Consider the following 14,597-nt stretch of genomic DNA (forward strand, 5'->3'; position numbering starts at 1 on the left):
GGATCTTTTACATCTGTCTGACAGCCAGTTGGCATCTCATCCGAAAGGCAGCATCTCCTATAGTGCAGCAGCCCCTCAGTATTGCACTGGAGTGCACTATGTGCTCAAGTCTCTGGAGTAGGAACTGAGCCCACAATCTTCTGACTCAGACACATGAGTGCCATCGCTGAGTCACAGCTGACACTAAAATAGAATTGCTGTATTTTCAATAAAATCATCGACACACTTTGGATTCAATAAATAATTGTGTGCTCTCAGCCCATTCATTCAGACTGTTTCTAGGACAATATTAGGACAAGCTGGCGCGTCAGTGGGTTACACACTGTCAGTATCTGTGAATGGTTCCTAGAATAGCAATGATTCTAAATTTGTCAATTTCGGCAATGAATTCTTCATCATAATTCCACAAACTTTTCCAGAACTGTAGTAAAATAAATAACATTTACATTATTTGCCACCCTTCAGTCAATTTAGAGATTTAGAAATGTCAAGGTATTAAAAATTTTTGAATAAAAACACTGATGTGTGTAATCAGCAGAATGTTACATTTTCATATACTGTCTTGTCTTATTTTAATGGTATTACAATGGACTTCCTATTTCAATCTGTGCAGATGCTGTTGTTTGTTACACCTACAAAGAACAGGAATTAAGGTGTGAGTCACTGGCATCAATCATTATGTGATTTCCAGGTGTATCGTCCAGAATCCTAATGACAAATAGAAATAAAAGGAATGTAATACTTCTGCTCTTACCTCAATGCTTGTTCCATTTTTTTATGTTTCTGTGCAATCTCTTCATGGAGAGCCTCTCCGTTCTCTCGGCCTGCTTTTGATATTTTCTTCTCTGTGCGCTCAAAAATTTCTTCCTTCCATACTTGGCTTTTCTGGAATTTGTTTTTTTTAAAAACAAAGACAAGTAGAAACTTAATTAATATGCTGCATTATGACCAGTTAGATTTGGTGCCATTGAAATTGCCCATCAACTACAGATAATTAATACCAACCACTTGCAAAACACTGCAAGGGCACAGCTTATACTGCCAACTTCAGAGTAGCAAAGGCAGCACAGTGTTATCGAGCAAGGTGCTGTTACTTCATCAAAAATATATTGACAGGACATTCAGCACTGTGTCAAAGGGAAGTATGCCTTAAAGGTAAATAGTCACCAGTATTAATGAAATGATGACCCTGTACAGTCTCTAGATGATTTGTATCTTGTCATATTCTGCTAGGAAACTCTTACTCCATTATAACTCCATTATGGAAACTCCATTATAGTCCTACCGTTGTATCAAGGCAAAGCTGCTGAGGTGCCAGTGTAACTCCAGCATCAAGTCAACTATCTCATGAACTCCTTGTCTTTAGTGTTAGATAGTTGACACCTTATCAGTGCTTTCATCATATTAAAAATTAACTGCACACACACATTTGTTGTGAGCTCACTGTGACTCTGAGCTGGCCACATTGTTCAAGCATGCCGGCTGTATATTTCACTCTACGGATATTGGTCTCAGATTCTAGTGATATTATGGTATCTTGAGATCAGACTTCCTAAATACTGGACTTATTAAAGTAAGCAAGGCTGCAGAACATTGTTAGTATCTTACTTTTACACTGAAACATCTTGGGTATACTTTTACAATTTATTTTTACAATCCCTAATGTTATTGTACGCTAATCATTGGTTTTGCCTTCAACCTTTCCCTTGTATACTTACTAATCTTCAATATTCAACCCATAATAGATATCAAAAACACAGCTCACATAATAAAAAAAATTTAGAAAATAAAATCTAAATGCTAGTGTCAGCTTAGCTGAGGGCTAGCACTCTTCATAGTCAGAAGGACGTGGGGGCGGGGATTCAAACCTTACTCCAGAATTTAAGCTGACATGTCAATGCAGTACTGAAGGAGTGCTACATTGTCAGAAGTACTGTCCTTTCAGTAAGGTGCTAAACAGGGTCCATAATCTGTGATTATGACAACTCAAGCAACACTAAAATCAAAAAGTAAATTGAATGGAGAAGGCACAGTCTAAAAACACAATCCATTTAATGAGATTGTCGAATATAATTGCTGAGGAGGGGGAAGTAAATGTATCAATTTATTTTACCTTAATTACTGCAGATTCTTCAGAATGTGATCATAGGCTGTTAAAAATTCTGACACTAAGGCTTCAATTTTCCTTTTCCTGCCAAGGAAGACCATTGTAGGACTTCTATTTGCTGCCCTGATCCTGGCCATTTTCCCAGTTTAGTGTCATGAAGGATGCACTAAAATGAGGGATTCCCATAAGGATCCCTGACGGCAATGGGAGCCCCCCCACTACCAGCCAGGGAAATTCTGATGGTGTTGCAATGGGACCCCTGATGCAACACCTGAACTGGTGGGACCATTTAATGGGGGCCACAAAGATGAGAGAAGAACAGACAGTTTTAGTTCAGGCCTGGACCTAGGCCGAAAAATCTACGGGTATATGGGCTACTGGGATGAAGAGGTGCTCAATACAACAGCCTTTACCACTGCCCCAAGGATTAGTGCCGCCCCTGTCCTAGGAGGAATGGCAATGGTGTTAGTAGGCGAGGGGAATGGAGGAGCTTGCTGGGCTATGCTTCCTTGCCATAATTCCTATGCTACATAATACCAGGGTAGTGATCTTCTTACTGGCTTAAAAGTATTTCATACCAGCTCAGTGATTCGCTCTTGGACGAGCATCGTCTGTCCCAAAGGTTCCCATTCATATTCCTAGATTAAAATGTACAGCACTGCAGATTGAAATTACTGGATTATATTAGACTGACAATAATGAGGTTGAGTTTAGCTAATAAGCTTTCCTGTACATTGATGGAGTAAAACTTTCTGCTCATCTCTTTTCAGTTCACAGAGAGGGAGAAATTGTGTTGTTAACTAACATTCTAAATGTGCTATTCAATAACACTCAACTAAATGTATGTAAAGCAAGAAAGAAAATGGAAGCGCTAAATGTATAATGTACCAAGTACCTTCTTAGTTACCATTTGTTTCTTGCAAGGTTTCCAAGGTCCGTAATTGTTTCTTTCAAAATTATGTTTCTTGCAGTTATGAGCATGTTTTCACTGGCACCTAATATTTCTGCTGTGTGTTCCAGCAGAGCTCCAATTTTATGCTCTACTGATCTTCCATTCTCTCTGTCTCTCTCTAGTGATGATCCTGCCAGCAAGCTCAACAATTCCCTTCATTAAAAACCACATATGCAGAAAAATCTGTTTGGGTAAGGTAGAAAGATTTAAAAAGGAACCTGCACTTATATTAAACCTTATCCCATCCTCAGGATATCAAGCACTTACCTTCCAGGAGAGCAGCGGACCTGCGGGAAAAACACGGAGAGAGGAGCGGATATATAGAGCTCGAGGATTGCAGCCTACAGCACTTACCTTCCAGGAGAGCAGCGGAGTTTGAAAACAAAGTGAGCAGTGATGTCACAGGAAGGCTGCAAGGTGATTGGTTGGTGAGTAACTGCTATTAGGGAATAACACTAAATAGCTGGATTAGTACATTACTGTTAGGGTGCATGTGTAAATAGCTTAACAATAAGGAACAAGTGAGTAGCTGGTATTTTTTTTTCAGTAAGATTTATTTTAACTAGTGAACTGTATTGATTTTTAGTAGGATTTATCAGTACTAGTAAGGTTTTATTAATAATTCTAAGCTGTTGTAGTATTGGTAAGGTTTTATTTAACAGTAGCAAAGGGTCAACTAATGAATAAAGGAATGGCAGGGTTGCTTCAACCTCGAGAGTGCACCTCCTGAACTATGTGGGAGATCCAGGATGCTTCCTTTATCCTGGAGAACCATTTGTGCAGGAAGTGTCGTCAACTGAAGCAGCTTGACCTCTGGGTTTTGGAACTTGAGCTGCAGCTGGTGACACTGTGGTGCATTCATGAGGATGAGAGCAACGTGGATAGCACGTTTATAGATGTGGTCACACCACAGCTTAAGAGTATGCAGGGAGAGAGGGAATGGATGACCACCAGACAGTCAAAAACAATCAGGAAGGTAGTGCAAGAGACCCCTGAGTGCATCTCACTCTCCAACAGGTATTCAGTTCTGAATACTGAGGAAAGTGATGCTTCACCTGGGGAGTGCAGCCAGACCCAAGTCCATGGCACCACAGGTGGCTCAGCTGCACAGGGGGGTATAGGAAACACTGGAAGAGCTATAGTGATAAGCGATTCAATAGTCAGGGGAACAGACAGGCATTTCTGTGGCCGCAGACGTGAATCCAGGATGGCGTGTTGCCTCCTTGGTGCCAGGGTCAAGGATGTCACTGAGCGGCTGCAGAGCATCCTGAAGGGGAAAGGTGAACAGCCAGCAGTTGTGGTCCACATCGGAACCAACGACATAGGTAGAAAGAGGGATATGGTCTTGCAGTCAGAATTTAGGGAGCTAGGTAAGAAATGAGCAAGGAAGACCTCAAAAGTAGTAATCTCTGGAATACTCCCAGTGCCACACGCAAGTGAGTACAGAAATAGAAGGATAAGACAGATGAATGCGTCGTTGGAAGGATGGTGCAGAAGGGAGGGCCTCAGATTCCTTGGGACCTGTACAGGCTGGACGGGTTGCACCTGAACAGAGCCGAGACTGAGTTCCTTGCAGGGCGTTTTTCTAGTGCTGTTGGGAAGGGTTTAAACTAGTTTGGCAGGGGGGTGGGAACATGAGGATAGATTCAGCTGGGACAAAATCATAAATGAAAATGGAAGGCGGAAAATTAATGGATGACTCTGGACGATAGAGGAAACGAGGGTTAGAAAATTAAAACAAGAGTTTGGCAGTGCTCAAGGGTATCTATTTCAATGCAAGGAGTACAGCAAATAAAGTAGATGAGCTGAGGGCACAGAAAGACATGTGGCAGTATGATATCATAGCTATTACAGAAACATGGGTTAAGGAGGGACAGGAATGGCAGCTCAACGTTCCTGGTTACAGGGTTTTCAGACGCGATAGGGAAGGGGATAAGAAAGGAGGGGGAGTGGAAATTTTGGTCAAGGAAGCTATTACAGCTGTGTGGAGGGATGATAAGTTGGAAGGTTCATTAAATGAGGCCATATGGATTGAGCTAAGGAACAAATAAAGGGCAACCACACTGCTGGGAGTGTACTATAGCCCCCCCAAACAGTCAGAGGGAGATAGAAGAGCAGATATGTAGGCAAATCTCTGAGAAGTGCAAGAACAATAGGGAAGTAATAGTAGGGGATTTTAATTACCCCAATATTAACTGGGATAGTTTTAGTGTGAAAGGAATTGAGGGAGCAGAATTCTTGAGGTGCATTCAGGAGAACTTTTTTGCCCAGTATGTAGCAAGTCCAAAAAGAGAGGGTGCAGTTTTAGACTTAGTTTTAGGAAATGAAGATGGGCAGGTGGAAGGAGTGGCAGTGAGAGAGCAGTTTTCTGGTAGTGATCATAATTCAGTCAGTTTTAACATAATTATGGAAAAGGACATAAATAGAACAGGAGTTAGAGTTCTCAATTGGGGCAAGGCCAATTTTACTAAACTGGGTAGTGATCTAGTGAAAGTGGACTGGAAACAGCTACTTGAAGGTAAATTAATGTCAGAACAGTGGGAGGCATTCAAAGGGGAGATTCAACTGTTTCAGAGTAAACATGTTCCCACAAAGAAAAAGGGCGAGGTGGCCAAATCTAGAGCCCCATGGATGTCATGGAGCCTACAGGGTATGATAAGGCAGAAAAGGAAAGCTTAAGTCCGACACCGAGAACTCAATACTACAGAAAGCCGAGAGGAATATTGAAAGTGGAGAGGTGAAATCAAAAAGGAAATTAAGAAAGCAAAGAGAGGGCATGAAAGAATATTGGCAAGCAAAATCAAGGTGAACCCAAAGATGGGTTATCAATACATTAACGGTAAGAGGTTAACTAAGGAGAGAGTAGGGCCCATAAAAGACCAAAAAGGTAACCTATATCTAGGAGTGGAAGATATTGGTATGGTTCTTAATGAATACTTTGCGTCAGTCTTCACAAACGAGGGAGACGATGCAGATATTGTAGTTAAGGAGGAAGAGTGTGAAGTATTGGATGTGATAAACATAGGGAGTAAGTATTAATGGGATTAGCATCCTTGAAAGTTGACAAATCACCAGGGTCAGATGAAATGCATCCTAGGCAGTTAAAAGAAGCAAGAGAGGAAATAGCAGAGGGTCTGACCATCATTCTCCAGTCCCCACTGTGGTGCCAGAGGATTGGAGAATTGTTAACGTTGTAACTCTGTTTAAAAAGGGAGCGAAGGAGAGACCAAATAATTACAGGCCAGTCTAACCTCAGTAGTGGGCAAATTATTGGGATCTATTCTGAGAGACAGGATAAATTGTCACTTAGAAAGGCACAGGTTAATTAAGGATAGTCAGCATGGATTTGTTAAGGGAATATCCTGTTCGACCAACTTGATCGAATTTTTTGAAGCAGTAACAAGGATAGATGAGAGCCGTGCAGTTGATATGATCTACATGGATTTTAGCAAGGCTTTTGACAAGGTCCTGCATGGCAGACTGGTTAAAAAAAATCCCAGGGGATCCAGGGAAATGCAGTAAGGTGGATACAAAATTGACTCAGGGGCAGGAAACAAAGGGTAATTGTTGACGGCTGTTTTAGTGACTGGAGGGCTGATTCCAGTGGCGTTCCGCAGGGCTCAGTGCTGGGTCCCCTGCTTTTTGTGTTTTTATTAACGATTTGGACGTAAATGTAGGGGGCATGATCAAGAAGTTTGCGGACAACACAAAAAGATTGGCCGTGTGGTAGATAGTGAGAAGGATAGCTGTAGGCTGCAGGAAGATATTGATGGTCTGGTCAGATGGGCAGAAAAGTGGCAAATGGAATTCAACTTGGGGAAGTGTGAGGTGATGCATTTGGGGAGGTCAAACAAGGCAAAGAAATACACAATTAATGGGAAAATACTGAGAAGTATAGAGGGACCTGGGATTGAATGTCCACCGATCCCTGAAGGTAGCAGGACAGGTCGATAAGGTGGTTAAGAAGGCATATGGAATCCTTTCCTTTATTAGCCGAGGTATAGAATACAAGAGCAGGGAGGTTATGCTGGAACTGTACAAATCATTGGTTAGGCCACAACTTGAGTACTGTGCGCAGTTCTGGTCACCTCATTACAGAAAGGATGTAATTGCACTAGAGAGGGTACAGAGGAGATTTACAAGGATGTTGCCAGGACTAGAAAAATGCAGCTATGAGGAAAGATTGGATAGGCTGGGGTTGTTCTCCTTGGAACAGAAAAGGCTGCGGAGAGATCTGATTGAAATGTACAAAATTTTGAGGGGCCTGGAGAGAGTGGGGGAGAAGGGTCTATTCACCTTAGCAGAGAGATCAGTGACGAGGGGGCATAGATTTAAACTGACTGGTAGAAAAATTAGAGGGGAGATAAGGAAAAATGTTTTCACCCAGAGGGTGGTGATGGTCTGGAACTCACTGTCTGAAAGGGTAGTTGAGGTAGAGACCCTCAATTCATTCAAAAGGAGTCTGGATATGCACCTCAAGTGCCGTAGGCTATGGACCAAATGCTGGAATGGTGGGATTAGAATAGGTGGATCGTTTTTCGGCCGGCACAGACTCGATGGGCCAAGTGGCCTCTTTCAGTGCCGTAAACTTTCTCTGATTCTAAGTAGTTCACAGCCAAGGAATTACTCTTGGAGTTGCTGTTGTTTTGTTGGTAAAGCCAGAAACCAATTGCACACAGCAAGATCCTATAAGCAGTTAAACTGTTCTTGGTTGTGGAAGGAGTGTTAGCAAGGACACTGGAAAAACTCCCCTGGTCTTTGTCACACAGTGTCATGGGATCTTTGAATCCACCTCAACAGGCAGTGAGAGAGGACCTCGGTTTACCGTCTGATCCTAAAGATGTCACCTCTGACAGTGTAGCACTCCCTCAGTACTGCACTGGAGTATCAATGTAGATTAGGTTCTCAAGTCCTAGAATGGGACCTTCTGACTCAGAGATGATAGTGCTACCATCTGAGCCTACCTGGACCTACAGAAGTACTACAGCAAAGTTTATTGATTAAAATGAAGGTTTAAAAAAAGCCAGAAAACTTAGTAATTGATTCTGCCTTAAAATAATCTTTGTTGTTTTTTTTAAAAGATACATGTGCTAAATCAGAGCTTCTGCAAAATTTCAATAAGTAAGTTGTCATGCAGGCCCCACCTGCCAAGCATGAGGCATATTAATTTCACCACCTGGACATTAAATTTCAAACTGTTATTGAAGTGAAGAAAGGACTTGCTTTAAAAAATTGCCAGATCGTGGCTTGAAAGACATTTGCATATTAACAGACAGTGTTTGGAAGGACAAAGCAGCCATTCCCTGACACATTCAACCCACAATGGACCTTTGGCCAGAAATACATTTACATATTAACAGACAGTGCTTGGAAAGGACAAAGCAAACATTCTCTGACACATTCAACCCACAATGGACTTTTGATCACAAGACGTTGAAGGTGGGGAAGCTCGCATTCCAGGTTGACTACTAAGATGCCCGAATACACAAATGGACATGGTCAAACCAGCTAGTCACATGACTAACCTGCTGGGCAACCTGAGTTTTTTGAATTTGTACAAACAGTTTGAGCAGAAAGCAGAATGCTCCTGGACTGAGAAGATCTCTCCTGGCTGGCTCGTCGCAGCCTCTCCTGTCTGCCTGCTCCCATCTCTTTCTCACGGAACTCCAAATCCACTGAAGACACATGAACCCCAAGAGAGAAAAGTCTCCGATAGCGAACAAGGTTTAAGAAGAACACTGGGCACTAACAAAAAGCAAGATCTACAATCAAGAACACTACAGTGAGCTCGAAGAACCATAAGACAAAAAACCTCCTCAGATATTACCTCAAACATTTCCATTTTATTTCCTCGGTTTTCTTTCTGTCTCGATTTGCATGCGTGTATTGCGTGTGCATGCTAGCTTGGGCACGTCGTGTAACCGTAGGCGTTAACCAAATTAGAGTTTAAGTTTAATAAAATTTCACTTTTCTTCTTTAAACCTAAGAAAACCGGTTGTGCTGTTTTCTTTGCCTTATAATTGGAAAGCAGTGAAAAAGGATGCACTAAGGGGGAGCTTAAAACAGTGTGTTTAAAATTAAACCCTGTTACAGTAAGATCAGGTGAACGCTGAGAGGGACCCCTAGACACCTTTCTCACCTGGTCGTGGCAAAGTGCACCCAACAAGATTACTCAACCATTATTCCAGGTTCTACTAAATAAATAAAGTACAAGAGTAAGGAAGTCTTACTGCAATTCTACAGGGCTTTGGTGAGACCGTACCTGGAGTACATTGCACAATTTTAGTCTCCTTACCTAAGGAAGGAGATACTTACCTTGAATGTGCTGCAGCAAAGGTTCACTGGATTGATTTCTGAGATGATTGGGTGTCCTATAATGAGAGGGTGAGTAGGGTGGCTCTATACTCTCTGGAGTTTGGAAGAATGAGAGGTTATCTCATTGAAATGTATAAGATTCTGAGGGGGCTTGACAGGGTAGATGCTGAGAGGTGTTTCCCTGCCTGGAGAACACGAGGGTACAGTCTCAGGATAAGGGGTCGATCATTTAAGACTGCGATGAGGAGAAATTTCTTTACTCAGAGGGTTGTGAATCTTTGGAATTCTCTATCCCAGAGATCAGTGAATCTCAGTCCGTGAACATATTCAAGCCTGAGGTAGACAGATTTTTGGACTCCAGGGGAATCAAGGGATATGGGCACCGGCCGAGAAAGTGGAATGAAAGTCAAAGGTCAGCCATGATCGTATTGAATGGCAGAGCAGGCTCAAGGGGCCATAAGGCTTACACTTGCTTCTTTTCCTATTTCATATGTTCTAAATATGAGCTAGGATTGTGACAGATTCGGGATGGGGTAACAACTGTACAGTGCAGCAGAGGGAGTGGTCTGTACTCTGATCCAGATATAAGAGTTGGGGAGCCCATCAAGACAATTCTGGGTTCTGGAATAGACTTGCCAAATAAATTGGTGGGGAGGGGAAGTGATGTGCATCTCAGTAGGAACCATAGTCGCTGGCACCTATGAACTCAGTTTATTTTAATAATTATTATAAAACCCACTATATCAATTTTATATGTAATATAAGTAAGATGTACTTTTTTCATTTTTCCCTCTCCTGATGGCACTGATTCAGATTGCATTTTTCATGTGCCAGTGTATATCATGAGTATTGGCAGACTGTTCATTTGTGATGGGCATCAAGGCAGAGCCCAATCCTCTTCTCACTGAGCGTTCGTGCATGCGGACTTTCCAGTGGTGAAGACTGAATGACAACCAGCAGCAAGGATCCTGGCTAGCTTCTTATCTTTCTCAATGCCAGGCCCTGAAGCTATAATACCCCGTCTGCAGACTCAGCAGAGAGTAACTCTTTAATGGTCTTGTGGGTAAAGGCACCAAGACATTTGGGCCACAAAGAAATTGATCTGATTCCTGCCTTTAGCTGAACATATTTAGTTAGAAATCTATTCCGTAGTTCTCCAAATTCAGACTGTATAGGGGTAGAGATGTGACTTGAGCTGTAGTGAATTGGCATGCCCATTTTACACCCAGCCCAGCTTTTTGTCCAATGCAGAAGTAAATGGATAACAGGTTGCCAATTTGTTATCCCCGTCTCACAATACCACCCAAGTTGAATTTACCCCATAGTTTCAAATTTGTGAGAAACCTGGCAAAATTCCAAAGCAAACGTGAAATAAAATGATGTATTACGATTGCAGAAAGCAATTAATGCTCCTACAGCACCAGCATTGCTCTACCACCCCGAAGATCAATTTGAATCCCGTCCATACAGACGGGATAAACATTTCCTCTCACTGCTGCCCATTAATGGTTATAAGTGAATTGAGTACTTTAACATTAATCTAATCTGCAGAGGACATGAGTCTGTAGTACAAACTACCCAGAATTTGGCACTGAATATGGAAGTGTGCAGAGAATGGAAATATCCTGCTAGTGCAGCCACTAACAAACATCAGGTTGAAGTGTTGAGGCAAAGGTAGGGAAATAAATTGACTGCAGATTATTTTCGAGTCAAAGATGAAGTGCTGAATTCATAGCTACTTTAAAATTAAACTGTGTGTAATTAGCTAAATGGAAACAGATTGAGGTTAACCTTCTGATTCCTGTGCTTGGGGGCACCACATTGTCTGGGTGTAACACACAGACGAATATGGTCATGGGAGACCACTTGATTTTTCCACCCATTTGTTTAAAAAATGGTAAAGTGGGCAACCTGTGTTACAGGTGTAAGGACCTTCCCATCTGATTGTCTTTTATATGCTTCACCAGGTGATCCAATACACTCAGGCACAGGAACTGGCACACACAACCATAGAAAAATTACCGCACAGAAGGAGGACATACAGTTGTATCTGTGCTGGCCAGAAAAAACTAGCTGCCCAATCTAATCCCACCTTCCAGCACCTGGTCCATAGCCTTGCCGGTTACAGCACTTCAGGTGCATGTCCAGGTACCTTTTAAAAGAATTGAGGGTTTCTGCCTCCACCATTCCTGGCAGTGAATTCCAGACACCCATCACCCTCCGGGTGAAAAGGTTTTTCCTCATGTCCCCTCTAATCCTTCTACCAATCACTTTAAATCTGTGCCTCCTGGTTATTGACCTCTCCGCTAGGGGAAACAGGTCCTTCCTGTCTACTCTATCTAGGCCCCTCATAATTTTGTACACCTCTATTAAGTCACCCCTCAGCCTCCTCTGTTCGAAGGAAAACAACCCTAGCCTATCCAGTCTTTCCTCATTACTGCAATTTTTGAGCCCTGGCAACATTCTTGTAAATCTCCTCTGTACTCTCTCCAGAGCAATTATGTCCTTTCTGTCATGTGGTGACCAGAACTGTACGCAATACTCCAACTGTGGCCGAACCAGCGTTTTATACAGTTCCAGCATTACATATACTGATAAAACATCTTTGGGTTTTCCATGATTTTACCTGCCAATAATTTTTCATGTCCTCTCTTTGTTTTTCGAATTTCCTTTTTTACTTCACCCCTGCACTTTTTAAAATCCTCTTGGCTATCTAAATTATTCAGATTTTTATGATTGTCATAAGACTTCTTTTTCTGCTTTAACTTACCCTGTAAACTTCTAGATAACCAAGGGGATTCGAGATTTGGCAGTACCACCCTTTATCTTTGTGGGGAAATGTCTACACTGTGCCTGTAGAATCTCGCTTTTGAATGCCTCCCACTGGTTTGCCACCGATTTTCCTTCAAGGAGCTGTATCCAGTCCACTTTCACCAGGTCACCTTAAAATTTGCCTTCCCCCAATTTAGAACTTTTACTCCTGTTTTATCTTTGTCCTTTTCCATGATTATGCTAAAACTTATTGTATTATGGTCACAATCTCCAAAATGGTCACCCACTGTTACTTCCTCCACTTGCCCAGCTTTATTACTGAAGACGAAATCTAGAATTGCGCCCCCTCTCATTGGGCTTGTTACGTGCTGGCTAAAAATCTGTCCTATCTTTATATCTGTGCACGAGTTAAAATAGAAATAAAATTTTGCCATAAGGATACTTAAGCTGAAGGAAAGGGATCAAAGTGATGGTTAGCATTTTGTCAGTAGAGCTGCTCATTTTACCTTTTCAATTTGGAATGGTTTTTCAATTTTTTCTTCTACAATCTCCTCTTTTTCTATCACCACCTCTTCTGGTTCTGGCTCAGGCTCAGGTTCAGGTTCAGGCTCAGGCTCTGGCTCTGGTTCTGGCTCAGGCTCAGGCTCGGGTTCAGGTTCAGGTTCCGGTTCCGGTTCTAGCTCTGGTTCAGGCTCAGGTTCCAGTTCTTGCCGCCACTGGTTCCGTTGGTTGCTCTCCTCTTCCTCCTCATCCTCCTCCCCCCTTGCATTTCTTCGGATTTCTTTTGAAATGTCTTGAGTTTCTTCTTTTGCTGTTGGATCAAATTCACGGTGACGTTCCATGGCCTCCTGAAGACGTTTCTGGCGTCGTTCTTCTCGTTTCTGCAACCGCTCCGCAATGTCATTGTCTTCATCCATCATACTTTGAGTTCCTGAAACCTTGGTTTCTTCTTCCAATGCACTGTGTTAAAAGAGGATTTGTTATAATTTTTGTATTACACATTTATAGTTAAATTATTTTAAACTAGAAAAATATTACTTTTAAAGTGCTCCCACAATTTCCTGATGTATTCAGTGGGCCAGGCTTCATGTTAGAAATTGCTATTCGGAATATTGTCCTTTAAGTGAACCTTTTCTCAATAGCCAATACTGCAGCAACAATATATAAAATTGAAAGGGTCTTAACCTGATTAAATAAGCTTAGAAAGCCATTTCAAACAGGTGTCTTCTGTAATCCATGCATAATCGACTCCATATCAGCCTCCACCTCACCCATTTAACCTTTTATGGAAATTTTTGCAAAATTGTTTTCTGCTTCATAAAACTAAATGAAGCAAATTCAAAATCTGGTGGAAAACTACAGAATCAGTGAGACTGCAGTCACCCAAAGTTTTTTGCTTTGTGGGAGAAGGCCTACCAGTGACCTCACCTCCCTCCATAAGAGCACACTGACCTCTTCAGTTATCAATCTCAGCCGAGGCTTTTAAAGAAAATGGTGCCATTCCTTTTTTTGCCTCTTCTGCTCTTTTAAAAGCTCCTGCCAGAATTCTGGGGCCTTGCAGTGGTAGTCTCCCCCTTTAGTGATGGGAATCCTGTCAGAAACCTGTTTCACATAACAAATGAGCCCAAACCCAGGAAAATGAGCCAGTGAAATCACAGCAGTAAGAGGTGGCCTCACCCTGCCACTATCCTGCTATAAAGGAAAATGCAGCCCTACATTACTAACCTTACAATGTATCTCTATGGGTGACTGTCTTCCTTGATCGCAGCACCTTCTTAACCATCAGTAATGATTAATGAAGCAGACCAAAACTAGGGGCCATAAATATAAGACAGTCACCAATAAATCCAGTAGAGAACTCAGCAGAAACTTCTTTATCCAAAGAGTGGTGAGAATGTGTAACTTGCTACCACATGGAATAGTTCAGGTGCATTTATAGGGATGCTGGATAAGTACATGATGGGAAAAAGAATAGAAGGATATGCTAACAGGGTGAGATGAAGTAGGATGGGAGGAGGGTCATATGGAGCAGAAACACCAGCACAGACCTGGTGTCCCAAAGGGCCCGTTTCTGTGCTGCAAATTTTATGTAATGATTTGATGATTCAAGCTTACTTGATCAAGCTTACTTGATCTACATAAGCGGTACTAAACTATAATAAGGAATCATACGTGGTCGCAGAGGTAAATGTTAATAGATACTAAGACCATTGGTAACATATGCCAGTAATATCTCTGATACAGGGTCAAACAATTTTTGAAGCTACGAATGTGCACCCAGTAATAAGTTAAATGAGTATTATCATTCTGCTGGGAGCTTATGGAGTAGTCCGACACAGTAAACTAAACTGGGTTCTGTAGGATGCGCCAATGGGCTATGATCATTCCAATAAATTTAGCATTGTAGATTTTAAATCACAAAAATCAAATTTCTTCAGGGTTTCTTTCGCT

The 14,597-nt window shown here is 41.9% G+C and overlaps 1 protein-coding gene across 5 annotated transcripts in view; it reads right to left on the minus strand.

The window, feature by feature from the left end:
• The window catches only part of LOC137384699 (non-muscle caldesmon-like), a 258,457-nt gene that overhangs the window by 55,175 nt on the left and 188,685 nt on the right, over positions 1-14,597 (minus strand). For all 5 annotated transcript variants that reach the window (XM_068058995.1, XM_068058991.1, XM_068058993.1 and 2 more), the window contains 2 exons: positions 12,653-13,106; positions 755-885 (listed from right to left, as the gene is read on the minus strand). In XM_068058995.1, coding sequence (XP_067915096.1) covers positions 755-885; positions 12,653-13,106 — 585 coding nt within the window. The remainder of the gene's footprint in view (positions 1-754; positions 886-12,652; positions 13,107-14,597) is intronic.

This window comes from Heterodontus francisci, chromosome 27 (genome assembly GCF_036365525.1).
Source record: "Heterodontus francisci isolate sHetFra1 chromosome 27, sHetFra1.hap1, whole genome shotgun sequence".
NCBI classification, from domain to species: domain Eukaryota; kingdom Metazoa; phylum Chordata; class Chondrichthyes; order Heterodontiformes; family Heterodontidae; genus Heterodontus; species Heterodontus francisci.